Genomic DNA, 24,714 nt, shown 5'->3' with positions numbered 1-24,714 from the left:
GGGTTGTTAAGGTGATGTGGTGTCACCCGTTTCGGCCTCTACCAGACCCACAAATACCAGCCTCGTTTCATTGCGTCTCTCTCCTCGGCTCCACATCTCCTGGTTTGATTGGGTTTACTTTATCTTTCACCTTCAACACTTGCATACACGTTTCTCAGCCATCCACGCATTACATTCTTCACTGATGCGGTTCATCTTCACCCCTCATTAACTTTGTTGATTTTAAATATAACTCTCCATTGGCATTTCAACCCGTCTCGCCTACCCTCCTCTTTGTCACAAGCGTTGAGCCGTTTTGTGACAGTGTACAGTATGTGCGCCATGTTTATTTTGATTATGAAACTGTGTATGTATCTGCACGTGTGTGTCCTTGTGTTACTGACTGAGGCTGCTGAGCTGGCGGATGACGTTGGCCAAGGAGATGTTAGTCACACACTCCAACTCGTTCTTGATGTTCCTTGGCAGCACCGTGTGGCACAGGTGCCGGGGCTCAATGGTGCGCTTCACCAGCGGCATCCTTCTGCTGCGACACCGTTACCTACAGGAGTCAGACAGAGCAGGGAGACAGGACAGAGGTAGAGGGAAGAGAGGATAAATACTTCATTAGTACACCAATTTCGCTGCTTACTACAACATGAAACCTGATAGACGGAGAAAACACTAGTTTCACAAACGCAAGACCAGAATATTCATAACTAAGGAGGAAGGCTGGGAGGACAGAGAATGACAAACATGACATGGGTTGTAGGGTAAAACAGACAAAGAGGGGATTGAGTGTAAACAGCACAGTTATGAGGGATCCTTAAGAAATCGAGAATGCAACAATGGGAGGGAAAGTCGTGTTTTGACTTTGCCAACAGCCATGTTGCCTCATCTGTTTCAATGACTTGGCGCTGTCTTATCCTTTTTATCATGCATAGCTGGCCTAACATACCTCAGCACTTTGTCTGCCTACTCAGCCATGCTAATGGCATTAGGCTCAATCCGGCTCCTTTTACACCAACACAAAAAAACAAGGTCCGCTAGACAATACCGTAAAAGCCACAGCAATGACACAAAACCACAGTAGGTTTACGGAAATCATTATTGGTTTACTTAATGGATCTACTTTTCCTTAAATGTACCTTTTTACCTCAAAAAGCCATCAGCCATAAAGGCTCCATTTACGCCAGCAGCAAGCTCTGTATCGCAGGTCTAATGTTCATGACGTTTGTCGGGGCGGCTGTGGTTCAGATGGTAAAGTGAGCACCTTGCATGGCAGCTCTGCTGCCAGTGGTGCGTGAATGTGTGTGTGAGTGGGTGAATGGGAAGCAAACTGTAAATGGCTTTGAGACCACCAAGGGGATAGAGTGTTATATAAGTACCGACCATTTATCATATTCACTATCCTAGTTTGACATACCAATTAGCACCTATTACAAAGTACAGATGAAGTGAAGGGAATTAGTCAGTCATTAGTTTTGTTCGAAGATCATTAAAGTAATTACAATTCATCCTCAACTAGATGCTTACCAAATTTCATGGCAATCCATCTCAGTTGTTGTTGTTGATCAGGTATATTTTATTCACAACTACAAATGTTGCTGTCATGATGACACAGAAAGTCTTGGTCCACCAGTTGTGGATCTCCTAAATCCTGACATCAAGGAACCATGAATGTCTGTTCAAAACAATGTCCCAATCCCTTCAGTAGCTGTTGGGATATTCCCCTCTGAACTTAAGTGGTAAACCAGCAAACAGACCTACAGCCCGGTATTGCCATCCACTGGCAAAAGATATCATATAAATTGCCTGAAATGGATAAAGCATTAAAAGCAATTTGGTGTTAAAGAAATGCAGATCTAATGAAAAGAAAGGTGATAATCGAGGGCAGAGAACTCAGAAGCGGAGGAGGGTAAAACATGTACGAGCAGGTGACAACACCACTTAATCATGCTAATATGATATCTCTGCTGTTGCCGTGTCTAATTAGAGGAAGCATGTGCAATGATGTGGTGATCAGGTGCTCGGATGGACTGACTGACTTGCCGTGACAGTGATAAGGCCTCGTTAAAGCACTGATTAAAGTTTAATTGACATCTGGTGGTTTTAATATCCCGCTGTTTTCTTAGTGGCGTTTCCATCACTGAAAAAAAAAAAAACCGAACATGATTATTGACCGTATCCATAAAAATGTAGGGCGAGAAAGGCTATTCTAGGAGGTTGCCCAGCTGTGGATGGTTAGAGGGAGTAGAGAGCGAATCCAGTAAAAGACTGTGCTGAAGTGATTCATCTTGTAAGCATCTTAAATTGGGGCATCAGTGACCATAAAAGGACAGAATGGGAACATACACCTCTAAGATGTTTTCAAAGTGGTTTGAATGAGGTGTGCTGGCCATGTTACTGCGACACAAACCCAAACACAGCCCCAAATCTCTGCCCACTTCTAAAGTAACAAGACATCTTCTCGACTCTTGACATTGTTTTTTTATTGTTACTTTCTATTTCTTCCCATCACTAGCCTGCGTGCACACACTTACTATCTCCTCTTGATTGGAAGCATCTCTTTACCCAACGGACACTTTTCACAGCTTCTGGTAGTCTTAGTAATGGAGGGTTAGTCTCTGAACTACCACTTGCCAGTGAAGGTGTAAATTAAACTATTACTATACTGACCCTAAACAAGCAAGCACAGCACAAAATAAAAAAAAAACGAGTGGTGCACAGTTTGTGGCACATTTTTAATCACCTAGCAGTGGTGGTTCTGCCAGAGAGGGTAGGTGGCGCTAACACAACAGACTTGCTTTTCTACTGCCAAAAGAGAAAAGGCTGCACTATTTGGATCTTTGGGAAGTGGTGTCTAAAAACACAACTGCAATTACAACTTATGGCCGTAGGTGCTGCAAAAAAAAACAACAAGTTCTTCGTGATTGGAATTTAATGTAACGTACGTTTTGAAGGGCGTCCTAAAAATACGCAAAATCTAAAAATATCACATTACTAAGTCATATTAACAATTGTTGGCACTGAAAGGGAAAGCTGGATATTTTGAGAATTACACGTATTCTCTTTTTTGTTGAGAATTGCAGAGAAAGTAGAGAAGGTTGTTGCAATGGAGACGTTACACATCTTGTCTGGTTGCTTCGGTGTGAACTGGCATGTTTCAGACTGGCGAAATCAGATCGATTCAGATCCCCGCGAGTGGAATTATTACCTTTGGGTTGATCGTTTCCTGCCGTTTCTGTTCTATGTGCTATGCTAAGCTAGCCAGCCGTTACTAGACTTGCGAGAAGGTGAATGAGCACGTTTTCCAAAATGTCAAACTTTTTCATAATGTGTAAAGCATCAACAATAATAATATTAGCCATTTTAATATTAATCTAGTTTTCTTGGAGTGCATCTCCTCATCACAACACTCTCAAAGCATCAACATTTCGCTCCTCTTTAAACCATCCGACTCTTTGCTACTGTTGTAATATTGACATATCAGAAATCAATAAGACGTTTTTTTTTTTTTACTTCAATGTTTACTTTATGAGAACAGTAAGTGTTTTGGTATTTTCTACTTGACATACGGGGGTGTAGAGTAATAAACAGAGGCAGATAGACAGGCTTTACTTCACTGCCATGTACATAGCTGATTTAGTACATCCACACAAGCTCACACTGTTTTCATCCCCCTCCCCCTTGCGCTCATCTCTCCATCTTCAAGGCTTCTCTCCTCCCTCTTCTCACCATAAAGGAATGCGTTGTCCTCTTAACAACCTTCCTCCTACCTAGTGGGTCATGAGAGTTATTTCCGAGGATGACAGTGAATAGGTTTGTGTAAAGGGGGAGATAAAAAAAAAAAACTAAAAAAAAACACAAATGATGGAAAATTCAGCTTCCAGATAGCAGTGAAATAAAGATGAAACAGAGGGAGAAAGCCATTTTAGGCAGAGGTGGGAGGCAAACAGCCTACACATTTGCAAGATTAATACCTTTATTTTTATCTGACTTTAGTTTTGAATGAATGGCAGAGAAACCCAGACTTGATGATGGTGCAAAAAACAGAGCAGTAGATGAAAGAGTCATCGCTCAGTTCTAGCACCACAACATAAAAGCACATCGAAATCGGTGTTAGTGATGATACAGTGTGGACAAATAGCGGATGCTGACAGTTTTCCTTGGTCTCAAGTAGATTTATGAATGATTTAAAAATGCCCTGCTCAGGAGGTTACAATCAAACATTTGCAGTCCCGAAGTTCTGTGTTTCAAAGTCATCCACAAAATTACAAAGTCACTTGTGAAATTCCTTTCCGTTATCTAGCCTAATTCTTGTTTTTTTTTTTAATTAACACACATAACAGTAGTTTGGTAAGTAGACTCAAGAAGGTTGTTCAATTTTCTTGATGCGTGTTGGCACATTCATGAGTAAACTCTTAACCGTTTCTTGCCTTGCCACAGTGCACGTATTTGGTGTGTGTGATAAATGACTGCAGCGTACATACATTTACCACCTCACTGTTTGGACATGAAATAACTCAAGACTGCTGCCCATGATGAGAGGACAATATTGCACTTATATAGCACAGTATGCACACACACATGCTGTGCTTGTACAGTATTTTCATATCCTACTGTGACATACGACAGTGTTATTCCCATGAGAATAGTGTTATCATTTCTCACGAGATCCCATGAGAAATCACTTGCACATCATCTTGGTTCTGAGAGAAAAAGAAAATTTAAGACATAGAAAAAGACAAACTGGAGAACATGAAACTCGTTTAAATTTCACAGAACTAACCAATTAAGTGGTTAGTTTCACTCTTTCTCAAGAACCCAAAGAGCTCAATGAGAAGTCACAAAACAGGAGATTTGCTTCACAAAGAGTTCCACCTCGAGATAGTTAGAGGATTGTCATCGTACGCCGTTAATGTCAAGGCTTTATCATGAAAAGATGAATAAATTCAGCCCATTCAACTGCTCCCACAATGGTTGCCTGGCTATATTAGGAAAAAGAATATTAACAGAAGTGGATAGATTCAACTTTCATTCAAGCAAAAGGTCCAATGAAATATTCAACTTGACAGACAAAGAAAAGAATTGTAAAAATTAATCTAGCAGCGTAGGTGATTTATAATGGGCAGGTGTACTGTAATGAGGCAGTCAATAACAAAAGACATTATGTTCCTGATGTGTCTGAACTTTCACCATTATTTCCCCCAATAGAAATATTTAAATCTCGTGAAGTGAAGTTTTTGCAGTGACGCCTTGAAAAATCGTAACGTATGCAGCTGATATCTTCGATTTGTTTGTTTCGTTTTTGTAGGAAATTGGCAAATATATTTAAATAACTTTCACAAAAGGAATCTCTTACTCTTTGATCGATTTAAAAAAAAAATAAATAATAATAATAATAATAATTAGATGTGAATGACAAAAATGACAGAACTAACACTGAGAAAGTTTCAGTTTTAGTCAATAGTTAACATATCTGATTTCCCTTCCTTCTATGTCTTTAATTTTTCATCCAGTCTACGGTCTACCCAGCCTCTCTCCCATCTGCACACCCCTACCACTACTTTTATGTCCATTCATCTTCCTGCTGTCACCTATCACCATGGCAACGGTTGCAGTGGGGTGTCATTGGTCATTTTATAATATCTGAAAAGAGATGGGTGGTTATGAGGAAAAGGTGAAAAAAAAAAAAAAGGAACAGCTGAAGGGACGAATAAATAGGCCACGATCACAGTGAGGCATCAAAACGGCGATAGCACTTGATGAATGAACCCAATATGAGACAAAGAATAAGAAAAGATCAGGGATTGCTCATCCATTGTGTACAAGCACAAAGCAGGCGGACGGAGGCACGTGCCAGCGGAGGCCCCCTGCTCTCCACTGGTGCGGCTCATTGCACCCGGGACAATACGTCCAACTAGAGTCTCTAATGAATTCTAATGGGGTATTTATTCACTCGTGCTGCCACACAATATATCTGCAGACCCTTCAATACGGAGCAGGTCGAGGCCTTTTACTTGGAGGGCTCGGACGAGACACTAGACTCTTGATACACCATCAGCTAAGATTGGAGACACACAAAAAGCAACTGGAATTTCCTGTAGATTTTGTTTTGTTTGCTTTGGAATATAAGGGATTAAATCCACAGGAACAAAAAGGAAAAAAAAAGCAAACAGACGGCTCGGATAAGAAATTAATTGTAAGTGCGTGTCCAAAAAACACAACAAATATCCGCCGGTGATAAAATTAGTTTAACCCCAGTTTGGCATCAGTCAGCCTGTGAATCTGTGAAATCAGAGACGAGAGGATTATATAAATAATGTGAAATAAAGGAAGCAACACCAAACCAGCGAGGAAGCTAGTTGAAATCAAACGGAATCTCCTTCTTCTGAAATAAGAGATATGTCATCATTAAGTGATGTAAAATTCATGGCCTGAACACTGATTTTCTCACCATGAAAGAGAATCCAACACAAGGTCCAGTGTCCGTTTCATTCTACACAGCAGCTGCAGGGTTTCCGTCTGGTTCACCAAAGTAAATTTAACTTTTTTTTTTAAATTCTACACAGCATTTGGTTTTAATACTTGTTCTACAATCAAACCACGCAAATTATGAATATCTAATATAAAACAGGGACTGATGTTACATTACATTATGATATAATTTTGTTTTTCAGTGTTTCCTAGCAATAAATAAGTAACAATAAGAGACAGAAAATGGTGGATATGTTCACTAAACTAAAATGATTTTATCATGTGTTCCTTTCAGCCTTCCTGAAGTCGACACTTGCCCACTATGAGATGATGAGCTTCCCTTCCTTTTGCTTTTTGCTGAATAAAACCCACAAAAAAAGGATTGAACAAACTTGTACATGCACAATCTACCATCACAACGATCCAACTTGTACATGTCCTGACAGTCTGTTATCTAATACTTCAATATTAAGCTATATGTAACATTTTTGAATGCTTTCTAAGGTATTTTAGGAGAAATTGAATTCGAAGCTTATTTTTTTTTACTTTTCAAGGCCTTTCAGGAGTGTTGTCATGAATACAGCATCCATAAATGCAACTGCAGAAATAGAATTTTGTCTTTTAGTTATTGACATCCTGTAACCTTTAATCGGCAACAATTCAACCCCTGCAAAAGGCCCACATGTGCATCAAGCACATCAAGCTGCTTCACAGCGCCGTGAATTATTAAGCAACAGTCAATCCGCACAAGTTATTCTAGGATTTAAAATAAAACCTTGCAGCTAAATTCACAATAATTTCTTCTGATCCTAAAAGCCACCCTCAACTCACAGCTTAAAAGTTGGTTGCATTCATGCTGTCAAATTAGCCTGAACATTTTGTCCTCCGTCCAGAGACTTCCACTACAACTGTGGACTTCTTTCTGAACTATGAACAGCTGCAAACATAAAAACACAGACATCTAATCAGGGAAGCTGGCAGAGTTGCAGCAGCCAATGGCAGAGGGAGAGGAGATCAAACTGGCAAAGCTTACAAGCAGCTGGTTTAAATCAGTGATGCAGATTTGCAGTGCAGGACAGCGAACACAGCTCGTTTTCCAAAAGAAACAAAAGAAAGAGAGAGAGAAAAAAAAATGAACATTGTCAAACTCAAAATCTATCAAGGGGGCTGCCGTTTCCTCGAGCTGGTTAAGACTCGTTCTTTGCAACTGCAGAGGTTCAACAGGGAAAATACTACTGCGAGTCTGGCACATCTTTTGTGTTATTGTAATGAGGCAGCTATATAGTTTTTATATAATGCTGTTTGTTCTTTCCCTTCTTTATAACTAACACACAAGACTTAAGTTCTATGTTTATTGCATGTTTATTTATTCCATCAGCTCAAATGGACGGATACCTTTGAGTGTCTAAATATATTATAAACCTGAATTTGCTGACTTCCTGCGGCCAAAACGGAATCAGCGGTCACTGCGATGTCTGGGAAGATTACAAATTTTAGAACCATTGATAAAATACTAAAACGTAGATCAAGACCATCAAGGCTTCACGAGATATAGCCGACCTCACTCAGGCGCTGCCCCTCCACCACACAGGCTGTGCAGAGTATAGAGGGTTCAGTATGGTTCCAACAAAGGGTTTTTCATATCGTTGAACAGCCTCTAAAACTCCTGATGTCTGAGTTAAGGTGGCAACCCAACCAACATCACTTCAAGATGTTCAAAATCAAGCATCATAATAGGAAGCTCTCCCTCGGCTTCTGCTACTGTTTTTTTGTTTTTTTTTTAAACTGGGAAAGATTGTCCAAACGTGTAGTTCCGTTATGTCATCGTCGTTATCTACCTTTGATTATGTACGTAGACAGAGGAAGGTCACTTGACTGAGGTGTTTAGAGGCAGCAGAAGTTGTTGTAAGGAGGTAGGAGTTTCGTTGTGCTGCGTGTCGAAAGCCTAAGTTACGGACTTTTACTCCGGAGGAGAGGATTCGAGTCCGGGAGGTGACAAAGTGTTGTTGTTTTTTTCCACTTGACAGTGATACGCTTTCGTCGAGTGGACGGGTGCGTATATTTCATAGTTTTCTGCAAAACCGGGTTGCAATCTTCAGGGACTAGTCAGAGGAACTAGACACACTTTGGGCCTTCAGACCTACTCATTCGAATTAGTTAATACACACACACACACCATTTCTGAACCCATTATCACAGCTGATCACGTTGGCAGAACATATCACGCACGGCATGTGCCCGTGTGTCTTCCCGGCAATTAAAATTCTATACCAGCAGACACCCCTGAAGGGGTGAGATGACACCTTGCAGGCCCTCACCAGCGTGGTGCTATATCGCACACCTCTTGTTGTTGGGCTAAAAATACACCTGCAGCACAAATGCTGACAGGTTGGTCTCAGACAGCTATGCTAACTAGGTTTGCTGGTAGAGGAAAACTTTAGAGAGCGCTTGTGACGAGGGATATGGATACACAATAAGCTTATTTTCTTGCCTCCACAAGTCTGAATTTTTCTCTTCACTATTTCTCGTGATATCCTTTTTGACATGCTGTCTATGACTTAAACAAAGGCTGTTCTGTGTAGCGTTGCAAACAATTTTTTTCAAGCTGGAGACGTTCTGTTTTTGTGCGTTTTCCCTCACTTGGTGTCTGTAGTTCGGCGGACAATCAGGCAGGGATGTTCGGCAAGACGGTCATTTAGGATTATGCCCTGCATTTCCTTTTAATCAAAGTGAGCATCCTGGATCGTTGGCACTCAGATGCTACACCGGTGCTCAGATGGCAAGGATCCACAGGCTGGCTGGCTGGCTGGGTGGCTTTCTGGGTCGCTATAATGTTGCCGGTCAGCTGTAAACAAATTTCACGAGTTGCTTCAGGCAACGAAAACAACAAACGCCAACTGCAACACTGACTACAGATTTAAAAAAAAAATCACAATTCCTGGCAGTTATCAGTCTGACATTTTCTTTATTTTATTCAAATTTCCAACATAGCAAAACCTGTGCACATAAATATACTATAGATATTGCCATAACAAGTAGCAATATTCATGCTTGATATTAAACTACTATAAAACGGTTTGTGAAGCAGTACAACAAACCCTTAATGCCTTTTTTTTTTTCTTACGTCTTTGGAGAATACAGCAAAGAACCTAAAAACTTTCCATTGGTCAAATATTTTCTGTGTCTGAGAGTATGAAGAGAAGTCACTGTGACTCAACAGTGTCTGTCTGTCTGCTTTCTTTACATTCAGAGCATGATCAATGGTGAACCTTACCCCGAGTGAGTTGGCCAGACACAGGCCGCATTGTATTTTGTTACAAAGAGATCAGATCACTTTCGACGTTCATTTAGCAAACATGCTTCATCCCACTGTAGACGCGCACAAAATTAATATTCATGTGCATCTGTGTGTCAACATCAATGAGTATCGTGTCTGATGAACAAACAGAGTCAAAGAAGTTTATCTGCTGAGTGCACAGAAACCCAGTGGTATGAATAATGAAAGTGTGCTGCTCAATAATAAATGTCTGCGTGGTTGCACTGTGCAGCTGTGCCTTGTTTGGCCTGTGAGAGAAATCACATTATACCAACTCCCTCGCTGTTCATACAGACGTGAAGGACATGCACACAAACCTCCCACTGCAACAACCCGTCGGCTCCAACGATACGACACACAATCATGAAAAAAAAAGCGCACATGCATACTTACAACCCAAAGACACAGGAGAGACATTCGATCTGGCCAACAAGCCAGACAGGAGGGCAAAAGAAATAAAGCAAAGCAACGCTATGTAACTTCTTCAAAGTTTTAGACATGAGAACAATTGAAGGAATTCATACAAATGAAAACTCTGTTTTTTGTTTTTTTTACTTTACAGTTGACCAGCTACTTGGTAAAACTGGATCAAGCCACCTTCATCACTTGGAGAGACTCCACAAAGTTCCAGTGGTCAAGGTCATGTCTGCGGGCCAAGAACACAACACCATGTCTGGTAAGTAGTAACAGTACATTATGTAGTTTTGATGTGCTTTGAATGTTTCATTCTGAAAAGTAACAGGACTTTTTTAAGACTGTAACCTTTGTAGCTTCCAAATAATAAAGTTCCTTCACTTTGTTAGTGTTCACAAACACATTAGCTTATTAAAATTGCAACCACGGGGAGCAATGACAGACAAATACAATTACCATGCAACACCGGCACTTCAACACAGCAACCAATGCAGTGTAGAAACCGCTGTCAGACGTTTCATTACTGGTTGAGTAAAGCAGATGCTGTGTCTGGCTCACAAACCCAACTTCTTCCATTGTATCATTGTTGGAATGTTTATTCTGGTCTTCTCCATTGTTTGTCAAGTGCTTTTTTGGCCTGTAAACTCACTCTTCTCTTTTTATTATGTGACTGTAATCACTCCTTAAGATCTTGTGTCTTTGCTTTTGCATTGGGACCTTTTTCCAATCCTTTTTTCTTGGGAAACAAAGTTTGGTGTCTCTCAGTTGGTACATTTGAAAAAATAAAATTAAAAAAAATGTAGCAGTTGCTTGTGCAAGATTCAACATGACCAATGATCCACTGCCCTTGGGCAAGTAAAAGTTTACGCATGGCAAGTTTGTTGGCCAGTCACTGACCCATTCGAGCCAGTAGCGGCCTATCAGGGTCTACGGCGTCCGCACATTTAAGATGTAAAATACATAAAATACATTGTGATTTGTGAAATACAAGTGGGGACGACAAAGTCTGACCTACTGGCCAATCGGGCAAGTGGGGAATAATGATACGTTGAACCCTGTTGTGGGTTTGGTACGTTTTTTTTTTTTTTTTTTTTTTTTTTTTATTGCTTTGAAATTTAAGTTGTGTTTTTTTATGATTTTTGTATAAATATTATTAGAATAATATTGCATAACAGTAATAATATTGTTTGTACATTAAAAGTTATACTGTACAGTTTCAATTTGGATACAGTGGACGTGCATGCCAATTGAATGTTTAAATCATTCCATTCATCCGATCCCCACATTTGGTAAGTCAATAAAAATGGTCAGGCTGTTTTCCCTGAAGAATACACAACTGTGCTTTCTCTAAGAAGATGGATCCAGTCTCCATTTATTTTTGCATGAAAAGGAGACAGAGGTCCAACTCTCAAGAAAACCCTCAGCTTCTGTTGCGTGTTAAAAAAAAAGTTTCCAAGCCCCTATGCAGAGATGGGGGATGAACAGAGCAACCGAGAGACCGTAAAGAGAGAGGGGCGAAGATAAATATGATGTGGGATGGGAAAGAAAAAGAAAGCTTGGGGCACAGAAAAAAACCACCAAAAAAACCCCAGCGTGGGTGGCATCAGGGGAGAGAGAGAGAGAGAGAGAGAGAGAGAGAGAGAGAGAGATATCATCTTCTCTCATTGAGATCAATGCCAGAGTCCACACCAGGAGCTCTGTGTTTCAGGGCAGAGAGCAAATAAGAAAGACTTTCTGGGGAGCAGGAGCAGATATTTCATTGATACTGCAATTTTTTTTCAAAATATTGCAGTACAGCAGGTATTGGGATCCAATGCTGTACACTGTAGTGTGATGTACTTTTCACATTCATCTGACTGCAGTAACTTTCCCTGAGGACAACATGTCAAAAGGAGTTATTCTCTGAGCGTAAAGTGACATGAATCACAAGATATGTCACCCTGCTTTTCTACATCTGCCTTGTAAGCACTCACCTTTTCATGCTGATCACTACGTCAGCCATCTATATATCCATCTATCCACCCGGTGAAAAGGCGCAAATTCAGCACACTGTGGAGGAACTGTTCCTCTGTCAACGCCCCTTGATCTACATCTAAAAATACGTCAAAGAAAGCGAATGAAAAGAAGAGTGGTTTTAAAGTCTGGCGATATAGCTTGGAGGCAAAGTGTATTTCAGTCTGTTTTGCACCACTGCCTCTTGCACAGAGGGAACTGTGTAAATAAATACAGGTGAAGAAAACCCGCTGGGTCTTTCACTTTAAAGCGATGGCCACCATATCCTTGTGTCTTTCAATAGTAACTGACAGCTAACAATTCACTTTTTTCCCTTTCCATCATGTATAATTCATTTTAAACTGCATACATTAGAACATCCTTTTTCTTTTTTTTTATTGAAGAAACTAGTTTCACTTTGTTTGCCCTTTTAAAAATGCTAAAAGTATCAAGCCAAAATCTTGGCATCTTACCACGAGAGGCCCCATGTTCCTGAAAAACACCAACAAAAGAGGTGGGTCAATTACACCCCCAAAAACAGATTGAGCAGCCCATTCACAGCCTAAGAGTGAACTCAGTAGGGCTTGGCAGCAACTGAGGGGCGGATATGTGAGGAAGAGAGACAGGAGGGAGAAGCAGGGAGGATTTGTGGGATAAATTGCACCGATCAGACGATGCCCGGGGCAGCTGTGCAAACCTCTCATAGACTGTCTCTTGAGTTTGTGTGCAATGTCACAGACTGTATCTGTGCATGAGAGATGATTATGGGAATAAATGCCCTGCAGAACAGCACAATGACGGTTAGTAAAGGTGCCCTTGCTGCGAGGAGGCCTGAGGCGGTGCCAGTTGGTACCGAGCAGCGGGCCTGACCACTGGGATGACACCAAGTGCCTCTTTGATCACATCTCCAATCATTCAGCTACCCAAAACCTTTTTCTAAGGAAGTACGTCCCGAGCTGTATTCTAACATACAGCACCCTGTAACACCCTACACTCGGGTCTGATTTGATGAGTTGTTTCGGCGACAAGGTGTAAAATCAAATGATATAAAGGTTTCAATATCATTTAACCCACTGGATGCAAAAAGTAAGCAGGAGAAAGAGAAAGAGAGAAACGGGGAGCGATACAGAAAAGGAGACGTGGGTTATTAAGATCAAGCAGACAGAGAGGTGACACTAAACATTTTATCTGATAAATAATGGCTGTTATTCAGTTTATTTCTCAAGTTTATCAGAGAAGAATCTGGAATTAAAGAGCAGATGAGAGTTTCTACTAAAAGTGAGCAGCAGGCTGACAACTGTCTAATGGATTGGTCCGACTGTCTCACACCTGCTGTCTGAAAGGGGTATTAGTTATTCATTAGACAGGTCTAGAGAAGATTAAAAGTGCACTGACTGTGTCAAAAGTACATCGAAAACACTTTGAGGCACCACCTTTTATAGTTTAAGTAAAACTTGCATTACTGCCAATACTGGATATCCAATTTTGGAACCAAGTTTTCTCAACCACAAGGGCGCACACACGCACATGCACACACACGCACACACACAGACACAGAGACACACACACACACACACACACACAGACACAGAGACACAAACACACAGACACACACACACACACACACACACACCAATTTAGTGGAAAGCAATAGGTCGCGCCACAGTGGGAGTCAAGCAGTCAGAGGCCGGTCACTGTCCTCTGGGTCTTTTTCCATCTATAGAAACGCTTCCTCATTAGAGGTCAAGAGGTCAGCTGCAGGCATTATGTGACCCGTGTCTCATGACATATTATCACACCCACACCAGCTTCCACCTCGTGCACCCACACATAGTCCTGAAAGCGATGCTTAAAAAAAAACCCTGCAAGGCAAAATGGTGGGTGAATGTTCTCTGCATGCAAATGGACAGAAAGCTGGGATGGGAGGGAAGAATGAATGGCTACAGGGAAACGGGGACTAAAGAAGCCTAAATGTGGCTTGTATTAACAGCATTATAGAAGATTGACTCAATTAAGGCTTCTGCCATTCACTTACTTTGCCATTATATGGAATAATGATGGAGATACTGATTTGCCTTCCAGGCAGTTTTTCCAAACAGTGAGAAGAGACTTTTACATAGTGGCAGACCGTTACTCAAGGTGTCTGCGTGACTCAGTTCACTATATTTAGATGGCGACTGAGTGAAGTGTCGGTGATTCCACAGGATCACAATCGAGACAAGAGGCACGGTACAATCTTCCATCCACAAAGCTGACACATTACACTCGCCCAAATAGATTTGATCATTAGATCAAACCCAATGCAGTGTCAATGGGGCAGAGAGGATGGAGACAAAGCACCCGATGGTCCTTTTTCTGCCTCTTGCTGTGGGCTGTCACCAGGCATTGTGAAGCTCTCTGCTTGTCTCCAATCGACTCCAATCTTGAAAGGGAAGCAAAATCCGATTGCTCCTGCAGGTAGAAAGCCTCTCACTCGCCTATTCTCTCCCCTCTGTTTTTTTTTTTCCTGTTATCAGTGGGCACATTTCAAGCGCAGGCTGGTGTGTGTGTGTGTGTGTGTGTGTGTGTGTGTGTGTGTGTGTGTGTGTGTGTGTGTGTGTGTGTACAAATGCACAAGTAACAACATAAGAGAGAGACAGGATTCATAGCAGCTGTAATCTGGGCTCCCACACGATTCTTTGTTATCTATCATAGTCAGTCAGACTTTGGCTTGTGTGCCCCCCCCCCCCTCATCGCTTCACCTCTGAGACTGCCTGTATATATCATGCGTGTGAGGATATCCGAGTCATCATGGCCTCTTGTCAATCACACTCACCATTGCATCGTTCTACAACCAGGAGCTCTCTCAGCCCCGTTGCAATTAGGTAAACTCAACTCAATTACATACCGAGCTTGCTCATAGTCTACCCTTCCATTTCCTCATACGGCTCATTGCCTCACAGCTACTGATGTAGCTCCTGCTTCAGCTACAGATACTACAGGCTGAGCTTTGACACTATACAGTATTTACAACTTGAATCTGTAACCATTTAGGCTCAATCGTCACACAAAGATCTACAAACTCCAGAAAACCTTTGACAAATTGTTGACCCGAAGCAAGGCCCAGAAAACCATCTGCTCTACAGTTTTCTTCAACTCTTCAGTACGTAATGCAACATGAAAGAAGGGAGGCTGACATACAATTCATGTTACCAGCTGAACATTAACCCGGACGTTGCAGCTAAAAATCACTCAGCTGTCAGCATCATGATGAACCTAAAAGGCGGGAGGTTTGCAAAAACAAAATTCCAGAAAGAATGTTTTAATGTTAATGAAAGCAGTGAGGCCAGTTATTCTTCTAAAATAACAACACTGATGGTAATTCAGTGGCAGCATGTCAACAAATCGTTTACATTAGATACCTTAGATGAAATTAAAGAGGCACAATTTTGGTGAAATGAGCCTACCAAGTTTTCCCCTATTCCTCTGCTTTATACGTGATGCATTTGAAAAATTTAATTTTAAGCTCTAGGCAACATCTGCCCCAGTACCTCCGCTTCTCCTCTTCCCCTGTAATGAGATGTTACCTTTCCTTGAACTCACTGTAGATCTGCATAAAACAAATTTTCTCAATTTTTTTACACATGGCGAATGTCCAACTAAGACATAATGTTGACCTCAGAACTGGCAGTCATCATTAGCCTCACTGGAAGCAATCAGCGCTGAACGTGCAGCAGCTCCGGTTTATGTAAAGTAGGACACATGAAGGAGAGGAATATAGTATATGGTTATGGGAGATGCATAGAGTGGGGGAGCGCAGTGAATGGGAGCGAGAAAAAAAGAGACAGAAAGAACAAACATACAGGAAGCTTGTATATAATAATGGAGAACGAGGCAGATGTGTGTGTGGGGTGGAGGGTGGAGGGGGAAAGAGAGAATAGAGCTCTGCAGCAGTCCCAGTGGTGAGGCCAAGCCTGTCTGTCAACACCTATCTGTCCTCCTGAGGCTCAGCCATGCAAACCAGGCTCTTGCCTCGAGTTGAAACTAACATTTATATAACCACGCACAATAGTGAAATGACTCTTTGACCTTATCCTACACTTTGGGATGAACCCATGTGGGCTGCCGCTTCACTGTTTAGCTGGAGGAGAACGGTTTTCCGTCGGGCAGCTCACGCCAAGCTTGTTTAACTCCAAACACTCTTCTGGCATTCAACAAGCTATAGGACTGATTAAGCCAACATACACATTTACAAGATGGAGTACTTAGGGGCCTACCCTTTAAGACATTTTGCTTTACATATCCTAATACATAGTCTGCAGCTCACAAACGTAGTGCAGGGATTGATTGAAACTGTCCACCTAATTTAAAGATCAGAGCGACCCCCCCATGTCATCATCCACCATCCCTACACTTTCCCTGTTACCATCCCGGTTCGCTGTAGGACCTAAACAAGCTCAAAATAACCTTACCTGCCAAACAACATGCTGCCGTTTGCAGGATTTATGTCACACTACTTTCACAGCTCACCATGCTGTGTGTGTGGAAGTTTGCTTATAAATAACCAATCACTCCACTATTGAATTTAAATGTGTACCTCATTAAAAGTTCCCCAAGAAATCGGGAAAACCTTTCAAATGTCGGGGTGTAAAGTCCACCTGCAGTGAAAACAATATCATAAAGTGCGTTTCAAGGTTGACGAAGCACATCTGGAGCACATAGTGGGTCGCTTTCCATTTGTTTCAGATTCTATTTCAGATTCTGCCTCTAGAGATGTCCGTGTTATTTATCAAACTGGTGCGCCCGCCTAAACACCTGTCATCCGGGGTGTACAGTGAGTGTAGTCAGTGAGGTGAACCTCTCTCCTTATGCACTGATGGAAGACAATAGGAAAAAAGAAAGACACAAACCAACAGCAAATTGTGCTGTTCTGCAGGGCAATGGTAGATAAGTTGTATGGTCCTATTTCTGAGGAAGTGTCTGTCAGCGACAGTGATATTCTGGTGTAGGTATGTAGGAATGACAGCACCTACAGTCAGGATTCAGCCTTAAAGATATTTGAATGCTGGCAGGCAATGATTGTGTAAATGTGAGCACAGAAGCATGAAGTACTGAAGTGATCAAGTTAGACAGCAGTGGAACTGTAAGGCAGCCAAGTGTAACCAGAAATACACAATTAACATTTCTCTGTGGCAGAAAAAAGATAGCATCTCCAACCATGGTTCATTTTTTTTGTATTCTATTACAATCCATCACACAAAAACGTTACGAGATTTACGCTACAAGTCCCTGACAGCACCACATGCTTTCTGCCACAGTCCCATTTAGTGTTTTCAGCTAATTCCATGTTGGACCGGTCCACAGCCAGAAGTGTCATGGTTCATAAAAACATTAGAGTGGCTGAGTCGAAAGGTTGACGGTTCTCAGTTCCAGCTCGCTGGCTGGCTAGCTGGCTACAATCTGACCTCTGAGGCAGTGAATCACATTCACACATCCGCCATCTTATGGTCCAGTCAACGGCACTAACGCAAAAAAACAACAACGACAACACGTGATCTCATGCATGACACACGAGCCTTCACACATGAGCACGAACACACACGGATGCACCGTCGCTCCACATCCGGGACACAGAGGCAATGCCTATGGATGCTGTCCGCTTCAAGAAACATGACTGACTGTCATCTACAGATCTTTATCATCACTTATGTATACGAGTGCAAAAATACAAAGTGTTTTCCCTCTCTTACATAACAGTAGCCTAGACACACTCTTAGCTGTGGGCATGTGTCTATAAATGAAGGACAGTTATGTAAGGGACTGCTGTGTCTATTTCCCTCAGCCTTACATGAGACATTGGCTTGACTTGGCTGTCAGTGGATGAGCACAAACAACCACCACTTATATGGCTTTACATATTCTCTGGCACAGCATTAAATGCAGCGCCGTATCATAAGTCTATCATCAGTAGATGCATCTTTCACCAGGGAGAAATTCCTCACCTGCATCTGACCTTTGCTCTGGAGCAATAATTTGTCCTGGAGAAGTGACGGGCTGGCTGCACCGTCGGCACCGATAGAACACGTAGAAAGCGGTTGCTCAATAGGACTGTTTGGAGTAGGTTTTTTTTCTTGCTGAGGATTTGAGTGTAAATGGCCTTTCCTGCCAACCATCAGAGACAAAAAGAAAAGGAGAGCTTGCCTCCACTTCCGATCTTACCATCCGAGAGTGACGAGTGAGCTTCGACTCGCGCAGCCTCTGCCGGGCGTCCATCCAGCATGAATCAGACGAGCCTTGTGCTCGGGCCTCATGCAAATCCAAAGCCCGAGCTGGATCCTTGCTGTGAGCTGTAAATGAACAGCCAGATATTGGCTCCTAATTGAAGGCAGCAGTTGTCTGTGTGCGCAGGCACCCCTGCTGTGAAACGGTGGACGAACACTCTGGGACACAAAGAGGCTAATTCCCCTCTTGCTCTTTCGCACCACTTTCCTCTGTTGCCTTCAGCATCTTTTTATAAACCGTCGCAGTGCTATTGTCCTTTTTTTTTTTTTTTTTTGTAGAATTTGTAGTTTTTGGGACATTTCATAGTCGTCAATTACAACGAGGAAGATATGAGACAGCGAGACAAAAGCAAAAGAAAATTGAGCAGTAAATAATGTACATGAAACAAAATCCCATCGCATCTTATATTTTCCACTTCATTCTGGTCTCTTATCCGTCAATACGTTTCCCTCTCTGCCTCTTCCTTGCTATATACCTTGGACTCTTCTTAGACAGCACGAGGAGAGGCAGAGAGAAGAAAAATGAGTGCTTATGAAAATCCTGATGAAAATTCAGTGTGTGTGTGTGTGTGTGTAATTGAATACAGATGTCTCGTCTTGAGCCCTGACAAAAGGGATTCAAGCTGCAGATGTGATAAACGTGCCTCGCCCCCCCATTTTTCCAGCCTCCATCAATCACAACACATGACCACAATGACCAGGGCACCGGCCACTTCAGTTCAATAAGAACCAATGAGGGGAGTGGAGATAGGGCAGAAGTCAAGAGAGGAAAAGAGCACACGGATATTCGAAAGGAGAAAGAGAATCTTGTGTTACCTTGTGCTTCCCATCATAGTGGAGTTCACTATTTTGCTTAACTTTAAATATTCACATCTATTCAAATATACTTGTGCTCCGAGTGCAGCTGCAGAGATCGTTTTGAAGTCAGGCAGCATTTAGAGGAGATAATAAAAAATAAAAAAAAAAGGCAAGCACAATACAGTGGGAGCCCTTTGCCAGTATAAACACAAAGAATACCCGAACCATAGACATAGAAATACACAGTGCCATGCACGCCCACTGTCAGCTAAAAGCTAGCAGGGAAAACCGTGTCCAATTCGCCCCTGGAGCAGATCGAGGCTACGTTGTGTTGAGAAAAGGATCAGAATACGTTTACCATCCAAATGTACACATGACACCAGGGGAGTGGCCGCAACCGTCTTAGTAGTTTACTCCATTGTGGAGCTCACTTTGGCTTTCAGCTGACATATAAGCCAGGTCAGTCACAGGACACTGGAGGTGCTCCATTTACCAGATACCTGGCTATTACTGAATGACAAGTGGAGGGGGATTCTGTATTCACTCTGCAGCATACAGCCATGAGCCCACGAGGGGAGAGTAGGAGGTTGACAAAATATTTTAAAGGCAATATTGCAGGTATGCAACCTTTTTTTCTATTTTTTTGTTTTGACAATGTGTTATCAGCTCTGTACCACAGACTGTTAAGACACTAAAGTTCTTTGCTTAAACAAATACAATTATTTTTCAAGCAGGAGAGCACGAGCCTACCCTTTCTGTTCCCCAGCTGCAACTGACATGTGAAATACAGCGAGGCACAACTGTATAAAAGCAAGACAAATCCTTTATAAAACTCATCAGAGCCTTGAGTGATGTGGAACTCTTTCATATGTTTAAACACAGCAGCTGCAGTTGAGCTAGTTGGCAGCAGGGCATCACAGTGAGTACAAGACATGCTGTATATGAAAGAAAACAGACAGAAAAGATACAAAACAAGAGATACAATAGGAGGAGGAGACTTATAATCACAGCTCGGAGTACTTTCAGCAATTGAGACGGAGAGAGGGAGGACAGAAATGACAGAGGACCAAAAGAAAATGACAACCAGTTGAGTAGGGACACCACTCGGTCGGAAACCTCTGTCTTTTTGCCGTGTTGACAGTGCCAGAGAGACAATCAGACAGGTCTTTGTCAGAAACACTCTGTCAACGCCCCCTCCTCCCCTGGGTGAGAGAATGAAACAGGCTGAAGAGCCTGAATGGCCACTATACAAGAGATGGGGAAAAAAGATTAGGTGGATTAAAAGGTGATGGGACACTACAGGGAGAGTGAGAAGAGGTAAAACTATTTTCTGTGTGATACTATACTGCTATCCAAGTGGTAAATACTGGTTTTCAAGGTGAAAGATCAACTTGTGGTTCTCTGTGATCAAAAATATATGGTTCATGGGCGACCCAATAGACCCGAGCAGGGAGTCCAGCCTGGCCGGACCATTTGCTGCATGTCCTTCTCTCACTCTATTGCCCTATATTTCCTGTCTTCTGCTACTATCACTATCAAATAAATGCAAAAAAATATAAAATAATTAACAAATAAAGTAAAATAAATAAATACATGGTCAAAAAAGTATTGAATTTCACATCCTAACCCCATTTCTGTGTTCAGATAATATCCTGCTCTTGTTCCAGAGTAAGAAAGTGTTGGGATCAGGCCACTACAGAAAACCCTATACCTGGAGCTGCAAACAGGAATACTGGAAAAAAAAAAAAAAAGAGAGAGAATGAGGAGAGTATCCCACAATAGAAAAGTGAGTTAAAAAAGAAAAAGGGGAAAAAAAAAATAGGATGAGGCAGTAGCTGTAAACTCTTTGGAGGTGGGTGGAGGCAGTAGTAGTACGACACAAGGAGCACCAGTCAGACAGGCTAAACTGTGCGCTGCTGTCTCTCTGTCAGAGCAGCTCAGACTGCAGGACAGAAGCAGTATTATAGAGCTGTCGGCTTGGCCAAGAGGAAGAACAATAGCTCCTGTGTGCTGGACCCTCTGGAGCATCCTAACAGCTGGGAGATAGGTCTGTCTGTGGCTCCACTAAATAGCACGTAAACGGGCTCTACACATTGCTCGCACACATTCATTTTTTTGTCTTTCCAAGAGTCCCTTGCCTACCTTCCTCCCACCTCCTCCTCCTCCTCCTCCTCATGCCAGGCAGCCATCACTCACTTTACTCTCTCTCTCTCTCGCTCGCTCTCGCTCGCTCTCCATGCTCTTTCATTATGCCCCTGTGTTATTCTGTGTCCTCCTATCACCCCTTTCCACCTCTGAGGAGAAAGACAAAAAGCAAGAAAGAGAGACATTCTTCTTGCTAGCATGAGAAAGCCAGAGACTGGCAGAGGATCAGAGCAATGTCAACAAATAAGAGAGGTCCAAAAGCCTCCACAGGAGGCATGCCAAAGCTGTTCTATCACAAGGGCCTCTGAAACACACAGAAAAACACGAGAGGAGCAAACTGTGCAGGAATGTCATCCCTCACAGCAAAAAGTTCACAAACAACACGAGATAAATACGTCCTGTTCTATTCTGAGAATACACCTGTAGGTAAGGCCGTTCACTGGGCACAACTGAGCAGCTATTATATAGACTCATGCATCACGGGGTGGGTTAAGTGGTTGAACCCTCCAGCTTTTCTTATACACTGCCCCCGTGTTTAATGTTTTTGTGCAAGTTTAAAAAAAACAAAACAAACAAACATATATACAACTAATATGACTCCAGGAGGTAAGCCACTTGAAAAAGAGCTCCAACAGAACAGCAGCAGCGATTGGGCACCACAGCAAACATCCGTCAGCACACATCCACTCCGAGCTGAGTGAGGCTGAATTTGATCACCGGTTCTGTAAATGTCATTTTTAGGAGAGTCACTGGATTATGTCCTGAAGCCAACTTTAAATCCAGCCAATATTTCACACGTTCTATATCCCATCCCTCTGAGCGGTTATGAAAGCCAGCCTATAGCTTCGACTCAGTCGTGTCATAGTTTGGATGCCACTGTTGTGGACTGATAAATTCAACAGCTGCAAGGGACCTCAAACTATTTTGTCAAAGGAGTCAGAGTTGTTTTCAGTACAGTACCCTCTATTTTTTTTGACATAAATAATTGCTGTATCTCACCTTATCTAGAAAGTGTACACGTCAACATTTTCTTGATTTGAATTAAGAATTGAATGTAACTTCTGTTTAAATCAAGGAATTGAATCTACTTTAGTGTATCATGGTGCAGACAAGGCGGGTGTAAAGAGCTTACCCGAGTTCTAGCCCTCTCTGTTTGTTGACATTAACATGGTTTCTAGTCTTATCAAATTCCCACCTGTGAGACAATAAAGAGCTGATCTGATCTGATCTGATCCGATCTGATGTGAAGGAGGTCATTCTTTAACATCATTAGAAGTCAAATCCTTGTGTTCACATATATCTCATGCAGCCACTAGTGCATCAACACCCTGGTTTGTGTCTCTCATGTGATATCATTACATTTAAATATAATTTGAATACATCAGAGGCACAAACTGGGCCCCACTAATCCACCGCTAAAAGCAGCTTACACAGACTTGTATCAATAGCTCTGCAGGCGATGTTTTCAAAAGGTTATTCATTCATGTTTTTTATTTCACTACTATATTTAAAAGACAAGACCAGAGGTGCATGCAGCATCCCGAGATCCAGCTCTGTAGTTGGGTTTTAAAATGTGCACACTGCCGAAAATATGGTCACTTTAAATGACCTGTGTAAGCCCAATACCACACATGACCACATGAGCTGGAATCATGCAATGCAAATAATTATCTTCAAGTTGTCAACACACGTATATATATATTTTATATGTATAAAAAATATATTAAAAAAATATTAAAAAAATAAAAAAAAGCTGCACGGCACAGCAGTCCCAAAACGACACTGTTGCTCGTGCCCACTTTTCTTGTTTCACTTGAAGTAGTACAAAGAAGGTTTCAAATTTCACAAAGCATGATTTGCACTGGGCTGAAGGCTACCATCCCCCATGACTGCAGACCTGGCTGGCTGGAGTAGACCCCAGCCTCGATCCTCGCAGAGGCAAGTCAATGCGTCGTTAGTGGGGGGAATTAATTGCCAGCGGTTCGCTTTAATCATACTGGAGCGAACTGAAACTCCACCACAACTCGGTGAAGAATAAAACACGCGAGAGATCACATATGCTGCATGCTTTCTGTCGGATCGTTTTCTGCTGGTAGTATTGTGGGGGCATCGCAAATATTTGCTCTCCGGTTTTCTCACCAGCATGATATTCTTCAGACCGAATATGTCAAGACGCTGCAGCGGGGAGCTCCTGCAGATGTGGGGCTGAAATTTATCACCCAGCGATCCCGTTACAAATTTATTTATTCAAACACCATTGGCACTTTTTTTTTAATTCTTATTATTATTTTTTTTTGTAATGATTCTGACCACTTGAGCGTTGTAAACATTGGCACATTTGTCACCTGTACATAATGAGGGAGTCAGTGATGGCCAAGCAGTGTTGAATTACCAGCACCGTTATTAGTCGAGCAGCTCCGGTTTAATGTTACAACATGGTGACTCGGTTTTTAAGGCTGCAAACTCGCTGTTGTGGTGAGATGGAAAAACGTAACGTTGCTATAAAGTCACATTTTTAAGTTTTAAAATATTACCTCAGTACACAATGTCCCCCACCCACCCCCAAAAAATAAAAATAAATAAAATGTGTTTACCTGATACGTTTGTGAAATTCCTCTTATTTTCTGTCCATCCTTACTGAGCAGCAGGGCTTGCCACCGTGTCCGAGGATTTAAATGCCCAAGTCGGATCCATGGTCGTACTGTCTGATATCAAATGTACTCCTGCTGAAAGAGGCGGCGGCGGGGAAGAATCCAGCCGCTTTTTTTTCCAAAGGGATTCTCCGGGTGGATGCTGCTGTTTAATTGTCATTAAACCCGGTTCGGTGGAGCTAACAGCACGTTTCGTAACATAAAACCTCCGTGAATTTTTTCCCCGCATGCGACATGCGTTTTCTTTCCGAAGTATCGGGTGTGAAACGACGTTTATTCTCCAGGAAACGTCCCCGTCGCGATCGGTGATAATGGTACGAGCCACTCTATTGTTGGGGCGCGCGAGAAAGCGTCCCATGCTGATGTGTACTCGTGGGAGGCTCGCGCACATCGCGTGCGCTTACTGTATTGGTTGTGTATCTCAAACCGTCACGTGGTTCTGACCAATCGATTTCAGGGAAGAACGTCGATTTGATTATTTAAAATCCATACTGTACATTAAAAAAAAAAAAAAATATATCATATTACACAATTAATCGATCTGATTTGATTAAATCATATGAGCTACATTACAAATCAGTTTTATCAGTAATGTACATCATGTCCAATTACAGCGTTTTTGTTGCTTTATTTATTCATATGCGATTTATGTTGACATAAAATGTTTAATTGTTATGTCATG

General features: G+C 42.0%; 1 protein-coding gene across 1 annotated transcript in view; it reads right to left on the bottom strand.

Moving 5' to 3' along the window:
• wasf1 (WASP family member 1) overlaps positions 1–24,327 on the bottom strand; it is a 55,175-nt gene extending 30,848 nt beyond the window's left edge. Inside the window, 2 exon segments of the mRNA XM_069158233.1 lie at positions 384–538; positions 23,976–24,327. Coding sequence (XP_069014334.1) covers positions 384–516 — 133 coding nt within the window. The 5' untranslated portion in view covers positions 517–538; positions 23,976–24,327.
• Positions 24,328–24,714: the final 387 nt, after the last annotated feature.

The sequence above is a fragment of the Embiotoca jacksoni genome, unplaced genomic scaffold (genome assembly GCF_022577435.1).
Source record: "Embiotoca jacksoni isolate LCO1_2020_lvr unplaced genomic scaffold, fEmbJac1.0.p SCAF_23, whole genome shotgun sequence".
In the NCBI taxonomy this organism is placed as follows: Eukaryota; Metazoa; Chordata; class Actinopteri; family Embiotocidae; genus Embiotoca; species Embiotoca jacksoni.
Note: the sequence above shows the minus strand (reverse complement) of the source record. Positions and strands in the feature narration are given on the sequence as shown.